Genomic DNA, 24914 nt, shown 5'->3' on the forward strand with positions numbered 1-24914 from the left:
ATGGAAGTTGATACAAAACTGTACATTTAGATCCTGGACTAATCTACTTCCCCCCATGCCCCTTACAAGGGGAACAAACCAAGAGCACCCCAGTACGAATTACATCAGACCCTCACTCTCCTAGACCAGTGATCCCCAACCAGTAGCTTGTGATCAACATGTTGCTCTCCAACCCCTTGGATGTTGCTCCCACTGGCCTCAAAGCAGAAGCTTATTTTTGAATTCCAGGCTAGTTTTGGTTGTATAAATACCAGGTGCACTCCCAAACAGAGCCTCAATGAAGGTTGACAATCCAAGTAGGGGCTACCAAATGGCCAATCACAGCACTTATTTAACATTGTTCATATTGTTGCTCCCCAAATCCTTTTACTTCTGAATGTTGCTCACAGGTCGAAAAGGTTGGGGATCCCTGTCCTAGAGTGTACTATGACAGGAGTTCATCTACCACTGTCTTATGCATCATTCATGTGGCCTATTCCCTGACTTTGGCCATTAAGGCCTTTCCTCTTCTGAGGCCTAAATCCTAGGCTCTCCAGCAGACATTCACCTCAGCATATGGAAGCCAAAGAAGAAGATGTGGGAAATCATGACACCTAATGGCCATATATATAACTGCCAGGGGAACCATTTAACTTGGAATTAGTTACAACTGCACCAGAGGAACATGTAGTGCTTATGCATCTTCAATAAAACACTTCACTGAATTGTTACCAGCTCTCCAGTGGAATTATTGTTTATACTCCGAAGTTTAAGTGGACTTAGCGAACCCCACCACTGTGTGATTGAGCATTGGACACAACTACGCCAAGGTGATATCTAATTTCTTGTTTGAGCCTTACAACTTCTCTTCCTTACTCTAATTTGGCTCTTAGTTAAGGGGTTTCTATCTAGTAGGAGATTTCCAAGCCATAGTGAGGTCAACCCTGTAAGCATATGCTGCCCCAGAAGTTTATAGTTTTATTATGTTTAATTGCGGATGTTTACATACATATATATTGTTATGCTGCGACCTACTGACCAATGTTATATTGCAAGCTGTTTATTTCCTTGTGCCTTTTGCCTGAATAACTCTGAGTTTTGGGGGGCTTAGACTTTTTAAGGCTAAGTCCTACTTGAAACCTTGCACGCTGTGTGACAACTTGCACTTGGGTGACTGAAGCATGACTCGAGCTTCAATTTAAAAGAAATCAGCTGGCTTAGACTGGAAGTCTGTATATTCTGACAAATACCAGATGAACCGTTGGAATATGCCAAGTGTACAATTGGAAATCCCTATTCCTCTGCAGTTCAAGATATTTCCAGTTGGTTTGAGGCAAATAGTAAAATCTCCCAGGGATGACAAATAGTTAGATCTGTCATTTCACTAAAAAAGCAAGACATGTATTAAATTTGTTCTTACTTCATCTCCAAATACAAAGACATGATACATAAATAATTCTCTACAAAAGTCAATCACCACAAAAAAAAAACACATTTTCATTTTTATTTGCATTGAAAGTTTATTTATGAGCGTGTACTTCATTACAAATCCCCAGAACAATTGAAACTTGCTAATGTTCTAAAATCACAAAGAATAGAGAGGTATAGATTATGTGGGCTTTACAAAATGTTTCTATGTTTCAGTCCCTGCTTTCTCTGCTTTGAAGAACATCTTAACCTGCAGAGTATTTAATTTGTGTCTGCTGACTTTTCTATGGATTGTTGGCTTAATTCTGAGGAACGCAAACTGCTCCAGCACAGCCACAACTCAACACATCAACGTAGCTGTAGTTCTGGCGTCTTCCTTTAGCACATAGCAGTTGCACATTCTTTGTTACAAACTCCATCTCTTTGCAGCAGGAGCATTTCTGATCCAAACTATTGGATGCCATTGAATACCTGAGGAAAAATGAATTAAGGTGATTTATGGCCTTGATGGTTATCATTGTGGGCCAGATTTAGTAAGGGTCGAAGTGAATTTGAGGGAATTTTAGAAGTAAAAAAAAAAATCTAAATTCAAAGTAATTTTTTGGATACTTCGACCATCGAATAGGCTACAATGACTTCGACTTTGAATTCGAATTCTTTAAAAAACTTTGACTTCAATACTTCGCCAAATTAAACCTGCCAAAGTGCTATGTAAGCCTGTGGGGACCTTTTAGAGCATTTTTCTAAGTTTTTTCAAGTCGAAGAAAATTCGTTCGTTCGATTGAAGGATTTCATTGTTCCATCGAACGATTTTATTCGACCGCAAATGGCCACATTCGGTTTAAAAAAAACTTTGACTTCGATATTCGAAGTTGAAGTATTCCAATTCGAAGGTTGAATTTCAAAGCTTTTTCTACTTCGAAATTCGACCCTTGATAAATCTGCCCCTTAGGGCAGCTGTTAGCCAATGGGGGACCTTCTAGAGCTAAAGTTTTTTGATGTCGAAGAAAAATCATTAGATCGATGGATGAAATCCTTTGAATAGTTCGATTAGAAGGATTTCATTGTTCGATCGAACGATTTTACTTCGACTGCAAATGGCCAAATTCGATGTAAAAAGTCAAAATATTACAATTCGATGGTGGAATTTCTAAGCTTTTTCTACTTCGAAATTGGACCCTTGATATATCTACCCCTAAAATTACTGTCTGTATTTGTGCTGATAATAATACTAAATTTTGAAAAATTGTAAGTTCCATGTAAGATACAGCCACTTTGCACAGAAATCTGACTCGACTATATAACTGGGCAGCAAATTAGCAGATGATGTTCTACTATAATAAATGCAAGATTATGCACCTTGGTAGAAATGCGGTTCATATTCGAATTGAATAAAAATTTTCCTGAAAAAACTTGAATGTCAGGAAGGCTATTAACATATTCAAATGGCCATTGCCTTTTAAATTAATTCAGCAAGTTTTAGGTGGCAAATATTCAAATTGTTTCCATGGTCGAGGTATGATAAATCTCACATTCACATTTACATATGAGTCGGTGCTTTTAAATTCAAATTTGTGAATTTTGATACAAAAAAAATTGAAAATTTGAATTTACCATTCAAACCTTAATAAATCAACCCCTAAATTTTGTGTCACTGACAACTAAACTAATAATAATGTACTACAATGTTGTTTCCACTATAAAATGCATAATTAAGCATTGGATAAGTAACTTACATTGAAGATCCCATGCAGGGTCCTCCACAGTAAGACAGTTCTACCTCCAGTATGCAGTCATCTTGTTCCAGGACTGTGACATTCTTACGTACACTGCAGTCTTCTATGATCTCTGGAGGTGGTGTTACTATGAGCTCTAAAAGAAAACATTGTTTGTCCCCAGGAAGCTCTAGTTGCATTTCTGAGAGTTAAATCTATGTAGGGTTGCCATCTTTTCAGCCAGTTGTATCTGGGCAGAGAGCAGCGCAGTGATGCAGTTGGGGTGAGGCAGTGATGTAGAAGTGGACAGGCCCTGGTGTAAGAGGAGGGGCTATGACGCGACGGGCGCCGATTGGCCAGTCACTGCATCAATTATAGGAAATCCTGCCCGGTTTTCCTAATTTGGAAAACTGGGCAGGCAGTTTTGACCCAGGCAGTCCTTCAAAAAACCGGGCTGTCTGGGTCAAAACCGAGCAGGTGAAACCCCTAAATCTATGGCATGTTTTGCAAAATGAGTAACATAATTCTGAGATTTTAAACTGTTTTGAAAAGGTAGAAAAGGTAGAATCAAATATCTGGCGCTCACATTCAGAAAAGTTTTGGACTAAAAATTATATTATGTTGAACAGTTGGCAGAGATGACTAAATCCTACTTACGTGTTTTAGGCGTGCATGTCCTACAGCAATTGTCTGCATCATATGTGAGAGTACTCTGGAACAAATCAGAAAAATCATTTGCATATAGTAAATAGTAGGTGCTATTAATATACTGTACATCAGAGTACAATAACAACATACCATGTCACATATGGAGATATCCAGTGGCTGGCAAACTTTCTCCACCTTTGTGAGAATGGCAACACCATTTACTTCTCTGCACTCATAATAAGCACAAGTGTTATTAGGTACATGGTATTTTTCACCAATCTATGGAAGGAAGATAAAAATACAAAAAAATATGTTTGGTGTATAAACTAACAAAAAATATATTTGATAATGCCAGACCGCCCTACATAGTTTTTTTTTAATTAACTGTTAGTTTGAATAAATGTTTGTATATTTGACTACTGCTACCCCTGGGACTCCAGTGGACTCTAGTGGAGCTTGTTCTAGTGCAATGCTGTCCAATGGCCAGAATTTTTCTTGGCAACATGGCAGAGGGCCGATAATAAAAAAAAGTCTGTGTTGACCACTCCCAATTTTAAAACACACCCACTTTAAACCACACACATGTTATCACAAGAACTTTTTAAACCATATCCATATTAATGGCAGTAACACACCAAAAAAATAATTGGTTGGTCATAATAAGATATGCCCTTAAATCCATATGCTCCGCCCCCCGTGGATAGCACAGCACCACCAAGAATATAATTAAATACCTTAGGGACCCTATAATAACTGTTACCCCAGAGCAACCCCCACCAGGCTTACCTCCCACAGTAGTGCACACACATGGGGCATAGGGCAGGTAGAGTATGACACACAGGCAGAGTAGGGAGGCAGATAGAGTATGGCACACACAGGCAGAGTAGGGAAGCAGAGTATGGCACTCACAGGTAGAGTAGGACAGTCAAAGTATTGAACACACAGGCAGAGTATGGCCCACACAAGTAGAGTAGGGAGGCAGAGTTTACCTGTAAGTCTATTATTGCATTTCTTGTATCTTTGCCTCCTGTGCTTCCATTATTTTCTGTGTTTCCTGTCCCTCTTGAATTTCCAGTGTTGTCTGTACTCCCTGAGCTTCCTGTGTCTCCTGAGACTCCTATTCCTCCTGAACCTCCATTGCTTCCTGTGTCTCCTGAACCTCCATTGTTTCCTGTGACTCCTGAACCTCCATTGTTTCCTGTGACTCCCGAACCTCCATTGTTTCCTGTAACTCCTGAACCTCCATTGTTTCCTGTGACTCCAAAACCTCCATTGTTTCCTGTGTCTCCTGAACCTCCATTGTTTCCTGTGACTCCCGAACCTCCATTGTTTCCTGTAACTCCTGAACCTCCATTGTTTCCTGTGACTCCTGAACCTCCATTGTTTCCTGTGACTCCTGAACCTTCATTGTTTCCTGTGACTCCTGAACCTCCATTGTTTCCTGTGACTCCTGAACCTCCATTGTTTCCTGTGACTCCTGAATCTCCATTGTTTCCTGTGGCTCCTGCATCTCCTGGGTTTCCATTAGTTCCTGTTTCTCCGGTGTTTATATTTGCATCAAAATTTACCATCATGGTACATTTTAACTGGATAGGCACACACTCTCCACAGCACTGTCCTGCTTTCATTTTGTATTCGTAACCCTAATTTAAAAAAAATATATATAAAGGTTTAAAGTAACAATAAATCATGCAAAAAAGCTATTAGACAAGCTAAATTTGAGATGGAAAAGAGTATTGCAGCAAGGGGTAAAATGAATCCCAAATTATTTTTTTAATATGTAAACAGTAAAAAAAAAAATGAAGCAGGATGGGGTTGGACCTTTAATATCAGGGGAGGGGTCAGCTGGTCGATGAGAACAGATAAAAAGAAGAGAGATTCTGAATTGTTATTTTTTGTCCATCTAGGATGTACCTTATCCAAGAATCTGTTCTGGATTCAGCCAAATCTCAGCAATTTTAGCACAAATTCAATTTGGAAAAGGGCAGCAACTAGTTATATGGTTGAACCTGACTGGTTTTGCTTTGCCAAAAACAAGTGAAATGGTGACAATTCTCCAAAATACATTGAAATCTATGGCAACAATTTTTTCTCAGAGGTTGTGCAACTAATTATTTTAATACCCAACAATTTTTTAACCCATAGAGTTTATTGGCATCATTTTCACTGAGAAACTTCGCTGAAAATGTGCTCATCACTAGCAGCAACTTTTTCTTACTGATTATGCAATATTTCTGGATTTGCTTATATTTGAAAATATAAATTAATTTTCAGATTTGTCTTAGGATTCAAGCAACTCTTGCTTCAGGCAAATCCAAAAAAGCAGAACCCCTTCAATTACTGATGAAAATTTGTGGGACAAAATTGTTACGCTTTAAAATTGTAAGCAAATGATGGCATCTATGTATGCAATACAATTTCTGATTTTACATTTTATTATGGGTTTGAGTAAAAAAAGAATGTGCTGTTAAAGCTGAGCAAATAGAAGCACCGATCCTCCCTAAAAACTCACAACTGCACCTGTTCCTTTGTGAATATATTACAGAAACATATGTGACCAGTAAAGATGGGTGAATTTATTCGCCAGATGTGAATTTGTGGCGAATTCAGCAAAAATTCACCGGCAAAGTCAACGTTTTTCGACAATTTCAAAGGCCGGCGATAATTAAACTTGACTGTAATGCATGTCAAATTGTCACCAGTGTCGATTTTTGCAGGCGTCAAAATTCGTGTTTCGCTAATTTTACGCGAAGTGGAACAGGACAAATTGGCCATCACTAGTGATCAGATTTCAAAAACAGAAAATCCTTATTAAAATTAGGAGAAACTTACTTGTTTACAGGTCTTGTCACATACAACTGGCTGGCACTTTACTATATAGAATTGAGATCTTGTGTCCATTTCATGAGAGCATTCACATGTCTGACAAGAATCTGCAGATTGTGGGATATTTGATCCAACCTTAAAATAAAGAACAGAAACGTATATTTATTTATAATAGTTTCTAGAATACAAAATAATAATATTTTTTCTCCTTCCCAATGAAGATGCATAGGTCAGTAAGGCGAATTTAGACTCCTTATTCCTTAGCAACTTGGGTATTGATTGGTCCATAGTATAAAGCTTTTAGACTGAAGGGTCATTGGAGAAAAGGTGGAGAAGCCAGGGATTGAAACCGGAGCCCTAACTTTGAACTGGAGACCCTCCTATGCAAAAGCCTCCAGGGTATAAGCATATCTGGCTTCATAGCTCAGTGGTTAGAGCACTGGTCTTGTAAACCAGGGGTCGTGAGTTCAATTCTTGCTGGGGCCTCAGATTTATGTTCAATCAATACTCAATCTTTGACATTCTAGATTTAACAGTGTCATGATGAAACAGACAATCAAATATCAATTAGAATTAGTCATAAAAAATTCTCAAGCGATTGTATTGATTTACCTGAAACCCTAGGCCGGTGCTCCTATGAGCAGAAAACTGCACCCACCTGCGGTTATACCAGCGAGCACCACGGAGCGATCCTCTTACGTCTTCCTCTTTCCATTGCGCGGCTGTGCGTGTGCAGTAGAACGAAAAGCCAAACTTTTACTAAAAAGTTGGCTATTTCGTTCAACTGTGCATTCTTTGAAGAAAAAAGAAGACGGAAGAGGATCGATCCATTGTGCTCACTGGTATAACCCTTAGCTGGTGCAGTTTTCTGCTGATAGAAGCACCGGAAATTTTGGAATAATAGCTATATATATATATATATATATATATATATATATATATATATATATATATATATATATATATATATATATATATATATATATATATATATATATATATATATATATATATATATTCAATTTATATACATTTTATCCAAATGCCAGTGTTCCATTTGTTGTACATTTACCAGCAGCCATCCAATTCCATGTTTGTAGCTGCATTTCAACAAGGGATGCTTGGACTGATGTCTGCCCATCCCGTTATTTTGGCAAGATAAAAATGAACAGTGCAGCTAGATTTTAACTTTATCTATAAACTAAAAACTAAAAAATCCACACCAAAATACACGTTACCTGATATACTTCAGTTCCATGAACACAGACAGCATCAGGTACTGTTGATTAAAAAAAAACTGTGAAAACATTGCTGGGTTCGCTAAAAAAAAAGTTATGTCTTACTGCTATTAAAGCTACTCATTTCAGCCATTTAAACAATGTTTGCCTGTGTTCTCAATAAAGATTTTTATAATGCACGGCATAGGCTTGCTGGGTGGAGTTACAGCTATGGGGCCTGTTATGCAGAATGCTCCGGACCCGGGGTCTTCCGGATAACGGATCTTTCCATAATTCGGATATTCATCCCTTAAATCTACTAGAAAATCATATAAACATGAAATAAACCTAGTAGGCTGGTTTTGTCTCCAATAAGGATTAATTATATCTTAGTTGGGATTAGGGATGGGCGAATTTTTTCACCTTGTTTCGCCGCAAAAACTACGGCCATAGACTTGTATGGCAGTGTGCGTAAAAAGAAAAGACGTGCATCAAAAAATTTTGCCACGTGACAAAAAATTTTTTGACACTCATAGACTTTAATGGGTGTCGGCAACATTTCTCCAGCTGCAAATTTTTGGCGAAACTAAACAGGTCAAATTCGCTCATCCCAACTTGGGATCAAGTACAAGCTACTGTTTTATTATTACAGAGAAAAAAGAAATCATTTAAAAAAAATGTGGATTATTTGGATAAAATGGAGTCTATGTGAGACGGCCTTTCTGTAATTTGGAGATTTCTGGATAATGGGTTTCCAGTAGTGATGGGCAAATTTGGGCGAAAAATTCCGTTTTTTACGCCGGCGTCCATTTTTTTTGACGCCGACGCACATTCGCCGGTGAAAATGCTCTGGCGCCCAAAAAAACAAATTTTTGCTGTTGAATTTTCATGGTGGTTTCGTGAACTTATTTGCCATGGGAATTTGCGGCCAATTTGCGCCTGGCGTATAAATTCGCCCATCACTAGTTTCCAGATAACAGATTCCGTACCTGTATTTATTTCTTATTTTACAGTATGAATAGTTCATTATAATTACTACATTAAAAAATCAGGCCTCTCCTATGATATATAAAATTACAATGTTCTATTTCCAGGTGAAATGAAAGGTAGGGTAACTCTTTAAGCATGTTTCTCTTGTCTATATGAAAGGGCTTGACAAAGGGTTTTGTATAGGTGACACAGCACTGAAGTTTGTAAAATTTGAAAAAGGGTATTTCCCATCCCTAGAAAAAATGACTGTTTTTATATATTAATTAATAAAAATGATTTAATCCTTAAACTATAGGAATGTAGAAAAATATTGCCTAGATGTTTGAATGACTGTTGAATGAGCGCCTGTAGTTTAGCATATCTAAATAAAATACTCTTGATATGTAAAATAGTCCTACAATCGCACTTACCGCATGTAACATTAGGACAAGAGTTCATTCTTGATTTCACAGCAGCCACGCGGAAGCCAGTTGAGCAGTCCGGCATAAAACACTGACATTCGTTTGCTTTTGGGAAACAAGTTTTTTTTAGTAAACATTCAAAGATTTTGGTTTTGTGCTTCTAAACAGCCATTTTAAAATATTGTGAGTCTTAATATTGCTGTAGATTTACAGAGGAAATTTGCCATGGCTCTACAATAAGGGGAATTCTACAAATTCAACCCAAGCATCTCATTCTTCTGCCCTATAAATGATGACATTCTAAGACATTAGCTCTATTGCATAATTAGTCTCTACTGCAATCAGTCTCTAATATTTATGGTTTTAAATTTAACTTTCAAACTTAACCTTATAGCTGCAAGGGGAAATCATGGAAAGCAAGGAAATGGAAAGAATAAAGAAGATACAAGAATAGAAATAACATAAATAATATTTTCTTTTCTGGTAAAAAAAAAAGAGACAATTAGAGAGTACCTGGTGAGAAATATCACAACACATTTCTATATGATGTCTGTGTGTACTGTACATTTTAAATTGAGTTTTTCCCTTTTTATAGGGAATACTATACTATTTACAGCAGTATAGTTTGAAAAGTTACATCCTTCAAGTTCAACAAGTTGTGTTAACTTGTTTCCATAAAAGTGTCAATATATATCTATGACATTCCAAAAGCCTTATTGGCCTTCTTCTCCATCTTGTGGGTACTGTATTGCCCTAGACATATTATTGTCAGATTCTACTTTTGTGTCATTGATAAACATCTCATATAAAGCTCCCTTAAAACGGAAATGATATCTACATTGCATTCAACTTTATTCTTATGAACGAATAAGATATTTGTGCTCAAATTAATTATGCTAATTCTTTGGCTGTCTGTATTATATGGTATAGAAGATTTATGGATAACATATTTTAGTTCTTTTTGTTATTATGGTATTGTACTAAAAGCCTTTGCAAAAACTAGAACTAAAATAGTATAGTTGACTATAAGTTATCTACAGAAATTTAATTTCAATATCCAAGATCAATATTTTATAATGTCACGATGACCATCTGTGTTTCAATACAAATCTTTTTTAAATCTTCTTTTCTAGGTTTCAGTGGTGGTATTGCATAACTTCTGGGAGGGTTAAAGTTACAAGCCTGGTTAAAACGTTTTGTATGTTTTGTATGGAATAATGGGTGTACTTAATCATCTAATGGTTTTAGAATTACAAATCGAAATTACAAATACAAATTAAATCAGAAATGTAATTTGTTTTGCACTTTGCACAATGTGTTCTGCTGTTGCAGAATGACTGCAGGCCTCTGCACTCCAACTAATCATTTATTATGCAAAAACAGTAGAACCGGGGGAAAGTGCTGTATATTTATATCATGCAAGGCTTTTTCTATGTGCTTGGACTGGCAGGAGTGCAAATACTTTTATAAGACTTTTCTTACACAACATAACAACTCCACCATCGACAATCCCTTCCATCTCCTAGTGGCAGTTAGCAAATTACATTTGTACAGTCTTGAGTTTTATGCATATACTGCATGCCCTATTGTTTATTCCCAAAATAGCTGAGGAATTTTCTGCAATGTTCAATAGCTGGCTGTACTTCTTGTCAAATATGGCATTATGGAAGGTGGCCATGGAACATATGTTTTAACAAAGATTTATTGGGACTAGTACTATTGTGCCTTCCTATATAACATAACATGTTCTGTCTGTTTGTCTGTTTCTCATTGAAATCTATACTCACGTGTACTCCTGGGAACTGGAATAGGTGTAAAAGTTGCTAATTTGGTTGAATGTATTTCACTTGAACCAGGAGTGGTGGATACTTCAGATGGTGGAGAAGTTATCACTTTTGTGGAGTGTATGTCACTTGATCCAGGTGTAGATGATTCAGAGCTTGGTATTGAGACTAATCTATCAGGTGGAGGAGTTGACACCCTGGTGGAGTGAATTTCTCTTGAATCAGGAGTGGCAGATATTTCAGATGGTGGGGAAGTTGTCACTTTTGTGGAGTGTATGTCACTTGATCCAGGTGTAGATGATTCAGAGTTTGGGATTGAGACTGATCTATCAGGTGGAGGAGTTGACACCCTGGAAGTGTGACTTTCTCTTGAATCAGGAGTGGCGGATACTTCAGATGGTGGGGAAGTTGTCACTTTTGTGGAGTGTATGTCACTTGATCCAGGTGTTGATGATTCAGAGCTTGGTATTGAGACTAATCTATCAGGTGGAGGAGTTGACATCCTGGTGGAGTGAATTTCTCTTGAATCAGGAGTGGCAGATATTTCAGATGGTGGGGAAGTTGTCACTTTTGTGGAGTGTATGTCACTTGATCCAGGTGTAGATGATTCAGAGCTTGGTATTGAGACTGATCTATCAGGTGGAGGAGTTGACACCCTGGTAGTGTGACTTTCTTTTGAATCAGGAGTGGCGGATACTTCAGATGGTGGGGAAGTTGTCACTTTTGTAGAGTGTATGCCACTTGATCCAGGGGTAGATGATTCAGAGCTTGGTATTGAGACTAATCTATCAGGTGGAGGAGTTGACACCCTGGTAGTGTGACTTTCTCTTGAATCAGGAGTGGCGGATACTTCAGATGGTGGGGAAGTTGTCACTTTTGTAGAGTGTATGTCACTTGATCCAGGTGTAGATGATTCAGAGCTTGGTATTGAGACTAATCTATCAGGTGGAGGAGTTGACACCCTGGTAGTGTGACTTTCTCTTGAATCAGGAGTGGCGGATACTTCAGATGGTGGGGAAGTTGACACTTTTGTGGAGTGTATGTCACTTGATCCAGGTGTAGATGATTCAGAGCTTGGTATTGAGACTAATCTATCAGGTGGAGGAGTTGACACCCTGGTAGTGTGACTTTCTCTTGAATCAGGAGTGGCAGATACTTCAGATGGTGGGGAACTTATCACTTTTGTAGAGTGTATGTCACTTGATCCAGGTGTAGATGATTCAGAGCTTGGAATTGAGACTGATCTATCAGGTGGAGGAGTTGACACCCTGGTAGTGTGACTTTCTCTTGAATCAGGAGTGGCGGATACTTCAGATGGTGGGGAAGTTGTCACTTTTGTGGAGTGTATGTCACTTGATCCAGGTGTAGATGATTCAGAGCTTGGTATTGAGACTAATATATCAGGTGGAGGAGTTGACACCCTGGTAGTGTGACTTTCTCTTGAATCAGGAGTGGCAGATACTTCAGATGGTGGGGAAGTTATCACTTTTGTAGAGTGTATGTCACTTGATCCAGGTGTAGATGATTCAGAGCTTGGAATTGAGACTGATCTATCAGGTGGAGGAGTTGACACCCTGGTAGTGTGACTTTCTCTTGAATCAGGAGTGGCGGATACTTCAGATGGTGGGGAAGTTGTCACTTTTGTAGAGTGTATATCACTTGATCCAGGTGTAGATGATTCAGAGCTTGGTATTGAGACTAATCTATCAGGTGGAGGAGTTGACACCCTGGTAGTGTGACTTTCTCTTGAATCAGGAGTGGCGGATACTTCAGATGGTGGGGAAGTTGTCACTTTTGTAGAGTGTATGTCACTTGATCCAGGTGTAGATGATTCAGAGCTTGGTATTGAGACTGATCTATCAGGTGGAGGAGTTGACACCCTGGAAGTGTGACTTTCTCTTGAATCAGGAGTGGCGGATACTTCAGATGGTGGGGAAGTTGTCACTTTTGTAGAGTGTATGTCACTTGATCCAGGTGTAGATGATTCAGAGCTTGATATTGAGACTAATCTATCAGGTGGAGGAGTTGACACCCTGGTAGAATGAATTTCTATTGAATCAGGAGTGGCAGATACTTCAGATGGTTCAAAAGTTGTCACTTTTGTGGAGTGTATGTCACTTGATCCAGGTGTAGATAATTCAGAGCTTGGTATTGAGACTAATCTATCAGGTGGAGGAGTTGACACCCTGGTAGTGTGACTTTCTCTTGAATCAGGAGTGGCGGATACTTTAAATGGTGGAGAACTTGTTAATTTTGTGGAGTGTATGTCACTTGATCCAGGTGTTGAAAATGAAATACCTGTATCAGGTGTGGGGTAGCTTGATGCAATTCTATCATGTGGAGAAGGTGATATAGTTGAAGATGATTCTTTATTTGATGAAATAGTTGATGATTTTGAGTCTGAAAATGGAGGGTATGATTCAGTTGGCTTCCACATTAAACAAGTTGTAGTTGGTGTCGGACCTGCAGTTGTTGATCCAGTTGAAGAGGTTGTGCTGGTTCTAGGTGTGCAATCAACATATCTTTGTGGTTTGCAGGTATCATTACATAATGCGTAATATTCGCAACCAGCCTTGTCCATAATTGTATAAAGACGCTCACCTGTATCATGAGATTAAAAAAGCAGATTAATTTGTTTGCATTGCAGACTTTATAGCTGACACCTTTTACAGATGTATCCAATGAAATAGTAATACAAAAGGAAATATATGAACACAGTATTTTACATTTCAAAATAAATTTTAAATAAATAAAAAGTATAGATTATTAAAATAAAATGTGGAAGTCTTTTGGAACAAATATTTAGGGCAAAAAAAGACAATGGAAGGATGTGTTATTTGGGTGGAAATCTGAATAGCTAAACTGCATTGAGTTAATTATTGTGACCATAAAACAAATAATTGCTCGGAGGATCTAGAAAGTATAACCACTGCTATTTGACTATTTCATTCTATGAATCAGCAGTAGTCATTGGCTGGCTGGCAGGACTACATTTGGCACAAAATATACAATTGATGCAGCATCAGTATTATTTTGTGTTTTACTGTTTTCCCTAAAGGGTGAAAATAAAGTTTGAGGCAATTACAAACTGCTTATGCCATTTGACTTTATATATTTAAAAATCAATGAAATGTATAAATACAGATAAATCCTACTTATTAAGGAGCCACTATAATATCACAGTTCCCTGTAAAGATGTGTGTAGTACAGTGAAATGCCAGCACAAATTTATGATATCATTTTGTACGGGCTGAAGAAAAATCTGTTTACCCTGATATAGATGATGCCACACCTCCAGTCATGGGTGTCCACATATAAGGTCAAGGGGGGCACTTGCCCCCCAGACTTGTTCTTTATAATAAAGCATATTCTCTTGCCATATGTATATATATTGTTTTGTTATTTCTTATATGACCACATTTCTTAAATTACCATTAAGAACCCGCAATAAGCTTATAAAAGGCTTACATCTTATGGTCAGCTCCCCTTCAAATAATGGTCCATCCCAATGCCTGTTCTACTGCTCAGAGCTGCAGTCTGGATAAATTTGTATAGATAGAAATATCTATAATATTATATATGTTTGCACCTCACCCCCTCTCCTGCTCCTGCCCTGTATCCACCTCATTGTGTGTTCTGGGATGACTCTAATCTTTTAACCCTTCTGCCACTCTGGGAACAAAGCAGCTTTCCCCAGACTGAAATAGAAAATATAAACATAGATTTCTATACTAGTGACTATTTAGTTCTGCACAACCTCTTCCTGCTGTTGTTACTCTACTTTATTAACAGTAGAAGCCCCATTTTACATTTTTCAGGGGATTAGATTTCTCAGTCAGCACCGGTTTCCACCATGTGTCCGTTTACTCACAATTTGCAGATATCGACAGCACCAGCCGATGGCGGTCTGAAACGTTGCCAAGTGTATTGGGGTCAGAAACCCATGTCTCAATAAAGGCATTTTAAACAAAGCGATCTATGGCTGGTGCTGTCGATATCTGCACATTTTTCAGGGGACCATAAAAATGGTGTAAAGTCAGGGAAATGTATTATGCATTATATATTGGTGGGGTCACAAAAAATGGTAAAATATATGGAAAACCTAAAATTAGGGTAAGTAAAATGGAGGCGTCACTGTATGCATCAAGCTGTAAATATAACTCTTGAGGGAATAACATTCTACAAACCATTGGCTAGTAATTGTGCTAAGAAAGTAGAAAAGACCAAGTGCTGTCCTGGTAAACAAGGAGTTTGTGTCACTAACAGAATATCAATGTTATACATGTAAACAGTATATAGAAAAATTTTAGGTTTGTGTGGAAACAAAAATATGGGTACAAGTCATTTGTGTGATATGTTTTTGTCCTTGCGATGCCTCCAGTGACATCTCAATGTGTGACTATTATCAGTCTATGTTCCCTATACAGAAATAGTAACCCTGAGGGTTTTAATTAAATTAAATACATTTAATTAAATTACATACATAACTAATGTATTATTGTTAGTTTTATTAATATGATAAGTACAGTCACATAAAAAAGAAGTATATATGCTGCCAAAATGGCATCATAATATACATAAACTTACCACTAGAATATAAGGTGGTCTCAACTTGGCAAAAACATCTTGTTGATGTGGTAATGGTTGAAAATGAAGTAGTTGGAGGTGATGATGATAGAGTAGATGAGGTGGTGGGTTCAGATGCAGTTGTTTCTTTGCTTGTGGTTGAGATTGTTGTAGATAAGGTGGTTGTACTAGGTGTAGATGACGTGGATGATGTAGCAAATGATGTAGTAGGTACTGTGGAAGTAGTTGTTCCAGATGTCGAAGTAATAGTGACATAGGTGGAAGTTGTAAATGTTGTGGATGTAGTTGAGGTGGTTGTTGAACTTGTTGTTGGAGTTGTTGAATGACTTATTATTGTTGGCGTTGTAGTAGTTGTTGAAAGGGTTGTGGTGGTTGTTGGAGTTGTAGTACTTGTTGAATGGGTTGTTACGGTGTCTGGAATTGTTGTAGTTGTTGAATGAGTTGTGGTTGAAGGAATTGTTGTAGTTTCTGGAATGGTTTTGGTTGTTGAAAGGGTTGTTACTGTGTCTGGAATTGTTGTAGTTGTTGAATGAGTTGTGGTTGAATAGCTTGTTGTAGTTTCTGGACTGGTTGTAGTTGTTGATTGGGTTGTTACTGTATCTGGAATTGTTGTAGTTGTTGAATGAGTTGTGGTTGAATAGCTTGTTGTAGTTTCTGGACTGGTTGTAGTTGTTGAATGGGTAGTTACAGTGTCTGGAATTGTTGTAGTTGTTGAATGAGATGTAGTTGAATGGCTTGTTGTAGTTTCTGGACCAGTTGTAGTTGTTGAGTGGGTAGTTACTGTGTCTGGAATTGTTGTAGTTGTTGATTGGGTTGTGGTTGAATGGCTTGTTGTAGTTTCTGGACTGGTTGTTGTTGTTGAATGGGTTGTTACTGTGTCTGGAATTGTTGTAGATGTTGAATGGGTTGTGGTGGAATGGATTGTTGTAGTTTCTGAACTGATTGTAGTTGTTGAATGGGTTGTTACTGTATCTGGAATTGTTGTAGTTGTTGAATGAGTTGTGGTTGAAGGGCTTGTTGTAGTTTCTGGAATGGTTGTAGTTGTTGAAATGGTTGTTACTGTGTCTGGAATTGTTGTAGTGGTTGCATGGGTTGTGGTTGAATGGCTTGTTGTAGTTTCTGGACTTGTTGTAGTTGTTGAATGGGTTGTTACTGTGTCTGGAATTGTTGTAGTTGTTGAATGGGTTGTGGTTATTGCTGTGTCTGGAATTGTTGTAGTTGTTGATAGGCTTGTTGTAGTTTCTAGACTGGTTGTAGTTGTTGAATGGCCTGTTGTAGTTTCTGGACTGGTTGTAGTTGTTGAATGGGTTGTTACTGTGTCTGGAATTGTTGTAGTTGTTGAATGGGTTGTGGTTGAATGGCTTGTTATAGTTTCTGGACTTGTTGTAGTTGTTGAATGGGTTGTTACTGTGTCTGGAATTGTTGTAGTTGTTGAATGGCTTGTTGTAGTTTCTGGACTGGTTATAGTTGTTGACTGGCTTGTTGTAGTTTCTGGACTGGTTGTAGTTGTTAAGTGGGTTGTTACTGTGTCTGGAATTGTTGTAGTTGTTGAATGGGTTGTTACTGTGTCTGGAATTGTTGTAGTTGTTGAATGGCTTGTTGTAGTTTCTGGACTGGTTGTAGTTGTTGAATGGCTTGTTACTGTATCTGGAATTGTTGTAGTTGTAGAATAAGTTGTGGTTGAAGGGCTTGTTGTAGTTTCTGGAATGGTTGTAGTTGTTAAGTGGGTTGTTACTGTGTCTGGACTTGTTGTAGTTGTTGAATGGCTTGTTGTAGTTTCTGGACTGGTTGTAGTTGTTGAATGGCTTGTTGCAGTTTCTGGACCGGTTGTAGTTGTTAAGTGGGTTGTTTCTGTGTCTGGACTTGTTGTAGTTGTTGAATGGGTTGTGGTTGAATGGCTTGTTGTAGTTTCTGGAATGGTTGTAGTTGTTAAGTGGGTTGTTACTGTGTCTGGAATAGTTGTAGTTGTTGAAAGAGTTGTTGTAGTTTCTGGAATTGTTGTAGATGTTGAATGGCTTGTGGTGGAATGGCTTGTTGTAGTTTCTGGACTGGTTGTAGTTGTTGAATGGGTTGTTACTGTATCTGGAATTGTTGTAGTTGTTGAATGAGTTGTGGTTGAAGGGATTGTTGTAGTTTCTGGAATGGTTGCAGTTGTTGAAAGAGTTGTTACTGTGTCTGGAATTGTTGTAGTGGTTGAATAGGTTGTGGTTGAATGGCTTGTTGTAGTTTCTGGAATTGTTGTAGTTGTTGAATGGGTTGTTACTGTGTCTGGAATTGTTGTAGTTGTTGAATGGGTTGTGGTTGTTGCTGTGTCTGGAATTGTTGTAGTTGTTGAATGGGTTGTGGTTGTTGCTGTGTCTGGAATTGTTGTAGTTGTTGAATGGCTTGTTGTAGTTTCTGGACTGGTTATAGTTGTTGAATGGATTGTTGTAGTTTCTGGACTGGTTGTAGTTGTTGAATGGGTTGTTACTGTGTCTGGAATTGTTGTAGTTGTTGAATGGGTTGTGGTTGAATGGCTTGTTGTAGTTTCTGGACTTGTTGTAGTTGTTGAATGGGTTGTTACTGTGTCTGGAATTGTTGTAGTTGTTGAACGGCTTGTTGTAGTTTCTGGACTAGTTGTAGGTGTTGAATGGCTTGTTGTAGTTTCTGGACTGGTTGTAGTTGTTGAATGGGTTGTTACTGTATCTGGAATTGTTGTAGTTGTAGAATGAGTTGTGGTTGAAGGGCTTGTTTTAGTTTCCGGACTTGTAGTTGTTGAATGGGTTGTTACTGTGTCAGGAATTGTTGTAGTTGTTGAATGGCTTGTTGTAGTTTCTGGACTGGTTGTAGTTGTTGAATGGGTTGTTACTGTATCTGGAATTGTTGTAGTTGTTGAATGAGTTATGGTTGAAGGGCTTATTGTAGTTTCTGGAATGGTTTTAGTTGTTAAGTGGGTTGTTACTGTGTCTGGAATTGTTGTAGTTGTTGAATAGGTTGTGGTTGAATGGCTTGTTGTAGTTTCTGGACTGGTTGTAGTTGTTGAATGGGTTGTTACTGTGTCTGGAATTGTTTTAGTTGTTGAATGGGTTGTGGTTGAATGGCTTGTTGTAGTTCCTGGACTGGTTGTAGTTGTTGAATGGGTTGTTACTGTGTCTGGAATTGTTGTAGTTGTTGAATAGCTTGTTGTAGTTCCTGAAATTGTTGTAGTTGTTGAATGGGTTGTGGTTGAATGGCTTGTTGTAGATTCTGGACTGGTTGTAGTTGTTGAAGGGGTTCTTACTGTGTCTGGAATTGTTGTAGTTGTTGAATGGGTGGTGGTTGAAGGGCTTGTTGTAGTTTCTGGACTGGTTGTAGTTGTTGAATGGGTTGTTACTGTGTCTGGAATTGTTGTAGTTGTTGAATGGGTGGTGGTTGTTGCTGTGTCTGGAATTGCAGTTGTTGAATGGCTTGTTGTAGTTTCTGGACTGGTTGTAGTTGTTGAATGGCTTGTTGTAGTTTTTGGACTGGTTGTAGTTGTTGAATGAGTTGTTACTGTATCTGGAATTGTTGTAGTTGTTGAATGAGTTGTGGTTGAAGGGCTTGTTGTAGTTTCTGGAATGGTTGTAGTTGTTGAGTGGGTTGTTACGGTGTCTGGAATTGTTGTAGTTGTTGAATGGGTTGTGGTTGAATGGCTTGTTGTAGTTCCTGGACTGGTTGTAGTTGTTGAATGGGTTGTTACTGTGTCTGGAATTGTTGTAGTTGTTGAATGGGTTGTGGTTGAATGGCTTGTTGTAGTTCCTGGACTGGTTGTAGTTGTTGAATGGGTTGTTACTGTGTCTGGAATTGTTGTAGTTGTTGAATGGGTTGTGGTTGAATGGCCTGTTGTAGTTTCTGGACTGGTTGTAGTTGTTGAATGGGTTGTTACTGTGTCTGGAATTGTTGTAGATGTTGAATGGGTTGTAGTTGAAGGGCTTGTTGTAGTTTCTGGAATGGTTGTAGTTGTTGAGTGGGTTGTTACTGTGTCTGGAATTGTTGTAGTTGTAGAATGAGTTATGGTTGAATGGCTTATTGTAGTTTCTGGAATGGTTGTAGTTGTTGAGTGGCTTGTGGTTGTTGTAGTTCTTGTAGTTGTTGAATGGGTTGTTCCTGTGTCTGGAATTGTTGTAGTTGTTGAATGGGTTGTAGTTGAAGGGCTTGTTATAGTTTCTGGAATGGTTGTTGTTGTTGAGTGGGTTGTTACTGTGTCTGGAATTGTTGTAGTTCTTGAATGGGTTGTGGTTGAAGTGCTTGTTGTAGTTTCTGGAATGGTTGTAGTTATTGAATGGGTTGTTAATGTGTCTGGAATTGTCATAGTTGTTGAATGGCTTGTGGTTTTTGTAGTTGTTGAATAGGTTGTTACTGTGTCTGGAATTGTTGCTGTTGTTGAATGACTTGTGGTTTTTGAAGGGGTTGTTACTGTATCTGCAATTGTTGTGGTTGTTGGAGTTGTTGTTGTAGTTGTTGAATGGGTTGTAACAGTATCTGGAATTGTAGTTGTTGAATGGGTTGTGGTTGAATGTCTTGTAGTTTCTGGAATGGTTGTAGTTGTTGAATGGCTTGTGGTTATTATACTTGTTGTTGGGGTTGTATCAGTCATTGAACATGTAGTTGTAATGGAAAGATCACTGTAGCAGCATTTAATTTGAATTTCATAGTTCTTACACTTTTGAGATTTGTGCCCGTTAAGGCAAAGCAAACCAACTTTTTTCATGTTGCATTTTTTGCTTTGTTGTGATTCTTCTGATGAAGAACTGGAATCTTTAGCTCTACAATTAACTGTCCTAATAGTCATTGGATTCTCACAGATTGGAATACTATGGTTTCTGATGTTTTCAAATGATTCAATATCTCCGGTAATGTCATGTTCTGGAGAGTTTACATCAATCCATTCAGTCGACTTACAGTAAGAACAATCTGCAAAATAAGGAAAGTTATCTGCCTTTAATACAAATTATGCTATTTGTACCTGTTTATGAATATTTCTAAACATACATGTCTATACTTATAGCTTGTTTAATATTAAAAATATGGAAAGGGATTGACAAGTGTGTACCTGGGATGCTGGTAGAAGTTAACGCAGTAGTTGTAATACTTGTTGTGGTCTCTGAAGTGGATTTTGTTGTTGGAATTGTTGTTGTCAAATGGGTTGTTACTGTGTCTGGAATTGTTTTAGTGGTTGAATGGCTTGTTGTAGTTTCTGGAATGGTTGTAGTTGTTGAATGGCTTGTGGTTATTATATTTGTTGTTGGGGTTGTATCCGTCATTGAACATGTAGTTGTAATGGAAAGATCACTGTAGCAGCATTTAATTTGAATTTCATAGTTCTTACACTTTTGAGATTTGCGCCCGTTAAGGCAAAGCAAACCAACTTTTTTCATGTTGCATTTTTGGCTTTGTTGTGATTCTTCTGATGAAGAACTGGAATCTTTTGCTCTACAATTAACTGTCCTAATAGTCATTGGACTCTTACAGATTGGAATACTATGGTTCCTGATGATTTTAAATGATTCAATATCTCCGGTTATGTCATGTTCTGGAGAGTGTACATCAATCCATTCAGTCGACTTACAGTAAGAACAATCTGCAAAATGAGGAAAGTTATCTGCTTTTAATACAAATTATGCTATTTGTACCTGTTTATGAATATTTCTAAACATACATGTCTTTACTTATAGCTTGTTTAATATTAAAAACATGGAAAGGGATTGACAAGTGTGTACCTGGGATGTTGGTAGAAGTTAACGCAGTAGTTGTGATACTTGTGGTCTCTGAAGTGGATTTTGTTGTTGGAGTTGTTGTTGTCAAATGGGTTGTTACTGTTTCTGGAATTGTTTCAGTGGTTGAATGGCTTGTTGTAGTTTCTGGAATGGTTGTAGTTGATGAATGGCTTGTGGTTATTATACTTGTTGTTGGGGTTGTATCCGTCATTGAACATGTAGTTGTAATGGAAAGATCACTGTAGCAGCATTTAATTTGAATTTCATAGTTCTTACACTTTTGAGATTTGTGCCCGTTAAGGCAAAGCAAACCAACTTTTTTCATGTTGCATTTTTTGCTTTGTTGTGATTCTTCTGATGAAGAACTGGAATCTTTAGCTCTACAATTAACTGTCCTAATAGTCATTGGATTCTCACAGATTGGAATACTATGGTTTCTGATGTTTTCAAATGATTCAATATCTCCGGTAATGTCATGTTCTGGAGAGTTTACATCAATCCATTCAGTCGACTTACAGTAAGAACAATCTGCAAAATAAGGAAAGTTATCTGCCTTTAATACAAATTATGCTATTTGTACCTGTTTATGAATATTTCTAAACATACATGTCTATACTTATAGCTTGTTTAATATTAAAAATATGGAAAGGGATTGACAAGTGTGTACCTGGGATGCTGGTAGACGTTAACGCAGTAGTTGTAATACTTGTTGTGGTCTCTGAAGTGGATTTTGTTGTTGGAATTGTTGTTGTCAAATGGGTTGTTACTGTGTCTGGAATTGTTTTAGTGGTTGAATGGCTTGTTGTAGTTTCTGGAATGGTTGTAGTTGTTGAATGGCTTGTGGTTATTATACTTGTTGTTGGGGTTGTATCCGTCATTGAACATGTAGTTGTAATGGAAAGATCACTGTAGCAGCATTTAATTTGAATTTCATAGTTCTTACACTTTTGAGATTTGCGCCCGTTAAGGCAAAGCAAACCAACTTTTTTCATGTTGCATTTTTGGCTTTGTTGTGATTCTTCTGATGAAGAACTGGAATCTTTTGCTCTACAATTAACTGTCCTAATAGTCATTGGACTCTTACAGATTGGAATACTATGGTTCCTGATGATTTTAAATGATTCAATATCTCCGGTTATGTCATGTTCTGGAGAGTGTACATCAATCCATTCAGTCGACTTACAGTAAGAACAATCTGCAAAATGAGGAAAGTTATCTGCTTTTAATACAAATTATGCTATTTGTACCTGTTTATGAATATTTCTAAACATACATGTCTTTACTTATAGCTTGTTTAATATTAAAAACATGGAAAGGGATTGACAAGTGTGTACCTGGGATGTTGGTAGAAGTTAACGCAGTAGTTGTGATACTTGTGGTCTCTGAAGTGGATTTTGTTGTTGGAGTTGTTGTTGTCAAATGGGTTGTTACTGTTTCTGGAATTGTTTCAGTGGTTGAATGGCTTGTTGTAGTTTCTGGAATGGTTGTAGTTGCTGAATGGCTTGTGGTTATTATACTTGTTGTTGGGGTTGTATCCGTCATTGAACATGTAGTTGTAATGGAAAGATCACTGTAGCAGCATTTAATTTGAATTTCATAGTTCTTACACTTTTGAGATTTGTGCCGGTTAAGGCAAAGCAAACCAACTTTTTTCATGTTGCATTTTTTGCTTTGTTGTGATTCTTCTGATGAAGAACTGGAATCTTTTGCTCTACAATTAACTGTCCTAATAGTCATTGGACTCTTGCAGATTGGAATACTATGGTTCCTGATGATTTTAAATGATTCAATATCTCCGGTTATGTCATGTTCTGGAGAGCTTACATCAATCCATTCAGTCGACTTACAGTAAGAACAATCTGCAAAATGAGGAAAGTTATCTGCTTTTAATACAAATTATGCTATTTGTACCTGTTTATGAATATTTCTAAACATGCATGTCTTTACTTATAGGTTGTTTAATATTAAAAACATGGAAAGGGATTGACAAGTGCGTACCGGGGATGCTGGTAGAAGTTAACGCAGTAGTTGTAATACTTGTTGTGGTCTCTGAAGTGGATTTTGTTGTTGGAGTTGTTGTTGTCAAATGGGTTGTCACTGTGTCTGGAATTGTTACAGTGGTTGAATGGCTTGTTGTTGTTTCTGGAATGGTTGTAGTTGTTGAATGGCTTGTGGTTATTATACTTGTTGTTGGGGTTGTATCCGTCATTGAACATGTAGTTGTAATGGAAAGATCACTGTAGCAGCATTTAATTTGAATTTCATAGTTCTTACACTTTTGAGATTTGCGCCCGTTAAGGCAAAGCAAACCAACTTTTTTCATGTTGCATTTTTGGCTTTGTTGTGATTCTTCTGATGAAGAACTGGAATCTTTTGCTCTACAATTAACTGTCCTAATAGTCATTGGACTCTTACAGATTGGAATACTATGGTTCCTGATGATTTTAAATGATTCAATATCTCCGGTTATGTCATGTTCTGGAGAGTGTACATCAATCCATTCAGTCGACTTACAGTAAGAACAATCTGCAAAATGAGGAAAGTTATCTGCTTTTAATACAAATTATGCTATTTGTACCTGTTTATGAATATTTCTAAACATACATGTCTTTACTTATAGCTTGTTTAATATTAAAAACATGGAAAGGGATTGACAAGTGTGTACCTGGGATGTTGGTAGAAGTTAACGCAGTAGTTGTGATACTTGTGGTCTCTGAAGTGGATTTTGTTGTTGGAGTTGTTGTTGTCAAATGGGTTGTTACTGTTTCTGGAATTGTTTCAGTGGTTGAATGGCTTGTTGTAGTTTCTGGAATGGTTGTAGTTGCTGAATGGCTTGTGGTTATTATACTTGTTGTTGGGGTTGTATCCGTCATTGAACATGTAGTTGTAATGGAAAGATCACTGTAGCAGCATTTAATTTGAATTTCATAGTTCTTACACTTTTGAGATTTGTGCCGGTTAAGGCAAAGCAAACCAACTTTTTTCATGTTGCATTTTTTGCTTTGTTGTGATTCTTCTGATGAAGAACTGGAATCTTTTGCTCTACAATTAACTGTCCTAATAGTCATTGGACTCTTGCAGATTGGAATACTATGGTTCCTGATGATTTTAAATGATTCAATATCTCCGGTTATGTCATGTTCTGGAGAGCTTACATCAATCCATTCAGTCGACTTACAGTAAGAACAATCTGCAAAATGAGGAAAGTTATCTGCTTTTAATACAAATTATGCTATTTGTACCTGTTTATGAATATTTCTAAACATGCATGTCTTTACTTATAGGTTGTTTAATATTAAAAACATGGAAAGGGATTGACAAGTGCGTACCGGGGATGCTGGTAGAAGTTGATGCAGTAGTTGTGATACTTGTGGTCTCTGAAGTGGATTTTGTTGTTGTTGTCAAATGGGTTGTCACTGTGTCTGGAATTGTTTTAGTGGTTGAATGGCTTGTTGTAGTTTCTGGAATGGTTGTAGTTGCTGAATGGCTTGTGGTTATTATACTTGTTGTTGGGGTTGTATCCGTCATTGAACATGTAGTTGTAATGGAAAGATCCCTGTAGCAGCATTTAATTTGAATTTCATAGTTCTTACACTTTTGAGATTTGTGCCCGTTAAGGCAAAGC

At 37.6% G+C, this 24914-nt stretch overlaps 1 protein-coding gene and 1 non-coding gene across 2 annotated transcripts; one reads left to right on the plus strand and one right to left on the minus strand.

Annotated features, from left to right (window-relative positions):
• Positions 1–1485: 1485 nt before the first annotated feature.
• Positions 1486–23498, minus strand: LOC121393422 (mucin-2-like). Its single transcript, XM_041561907.1, has 15 exons — positions 23288–23498; positions 22624–23148; positions 21957–22484; positions 21293–21817; positions 20626–21153; positions 15576–20486; positions 10992–13589; positions 9214–9309; positions 7835–7875; positions 6603–6731; positions 4760–5413; positions 3921–4049; positions 3780–3834; positions 3144–3279; positions 1486–1878 (listed from the first exon to the last, which is right to left on the minus strand). The coding sequence occupies exons 1-15, from the start codon at positions 23496–23498 to the stop codon at positions 1707–1709; spliced, it is 11238 nt and encodes a 3745-aa protein (XP_041417841.1). The 3' UTR covers positions 1486–1706.
• Positions 7010–7082, plus strand: trnat-ugu. The gene has a single exon. It is a non-coding gene; the product is annotated as a tRNA-Thr (tRNA).
• Positions 23499–24914: the final 1416 nt, after the last annotated feature.

This window comes from Xenopus laevis, chromosome 4S (assembly GCF_017654675.1).
Source record: "Xenopus laevis strain J_2021 chromosome 4S, Xenopus_laevis_v10.1, whole genome shotgun sequence".
Taxonomy (NCBI): Eukaryota; Metazoa; Chordata; class Amphibia; order Anura; family Pipidae; genus Xenopus; species Xenopus laevis.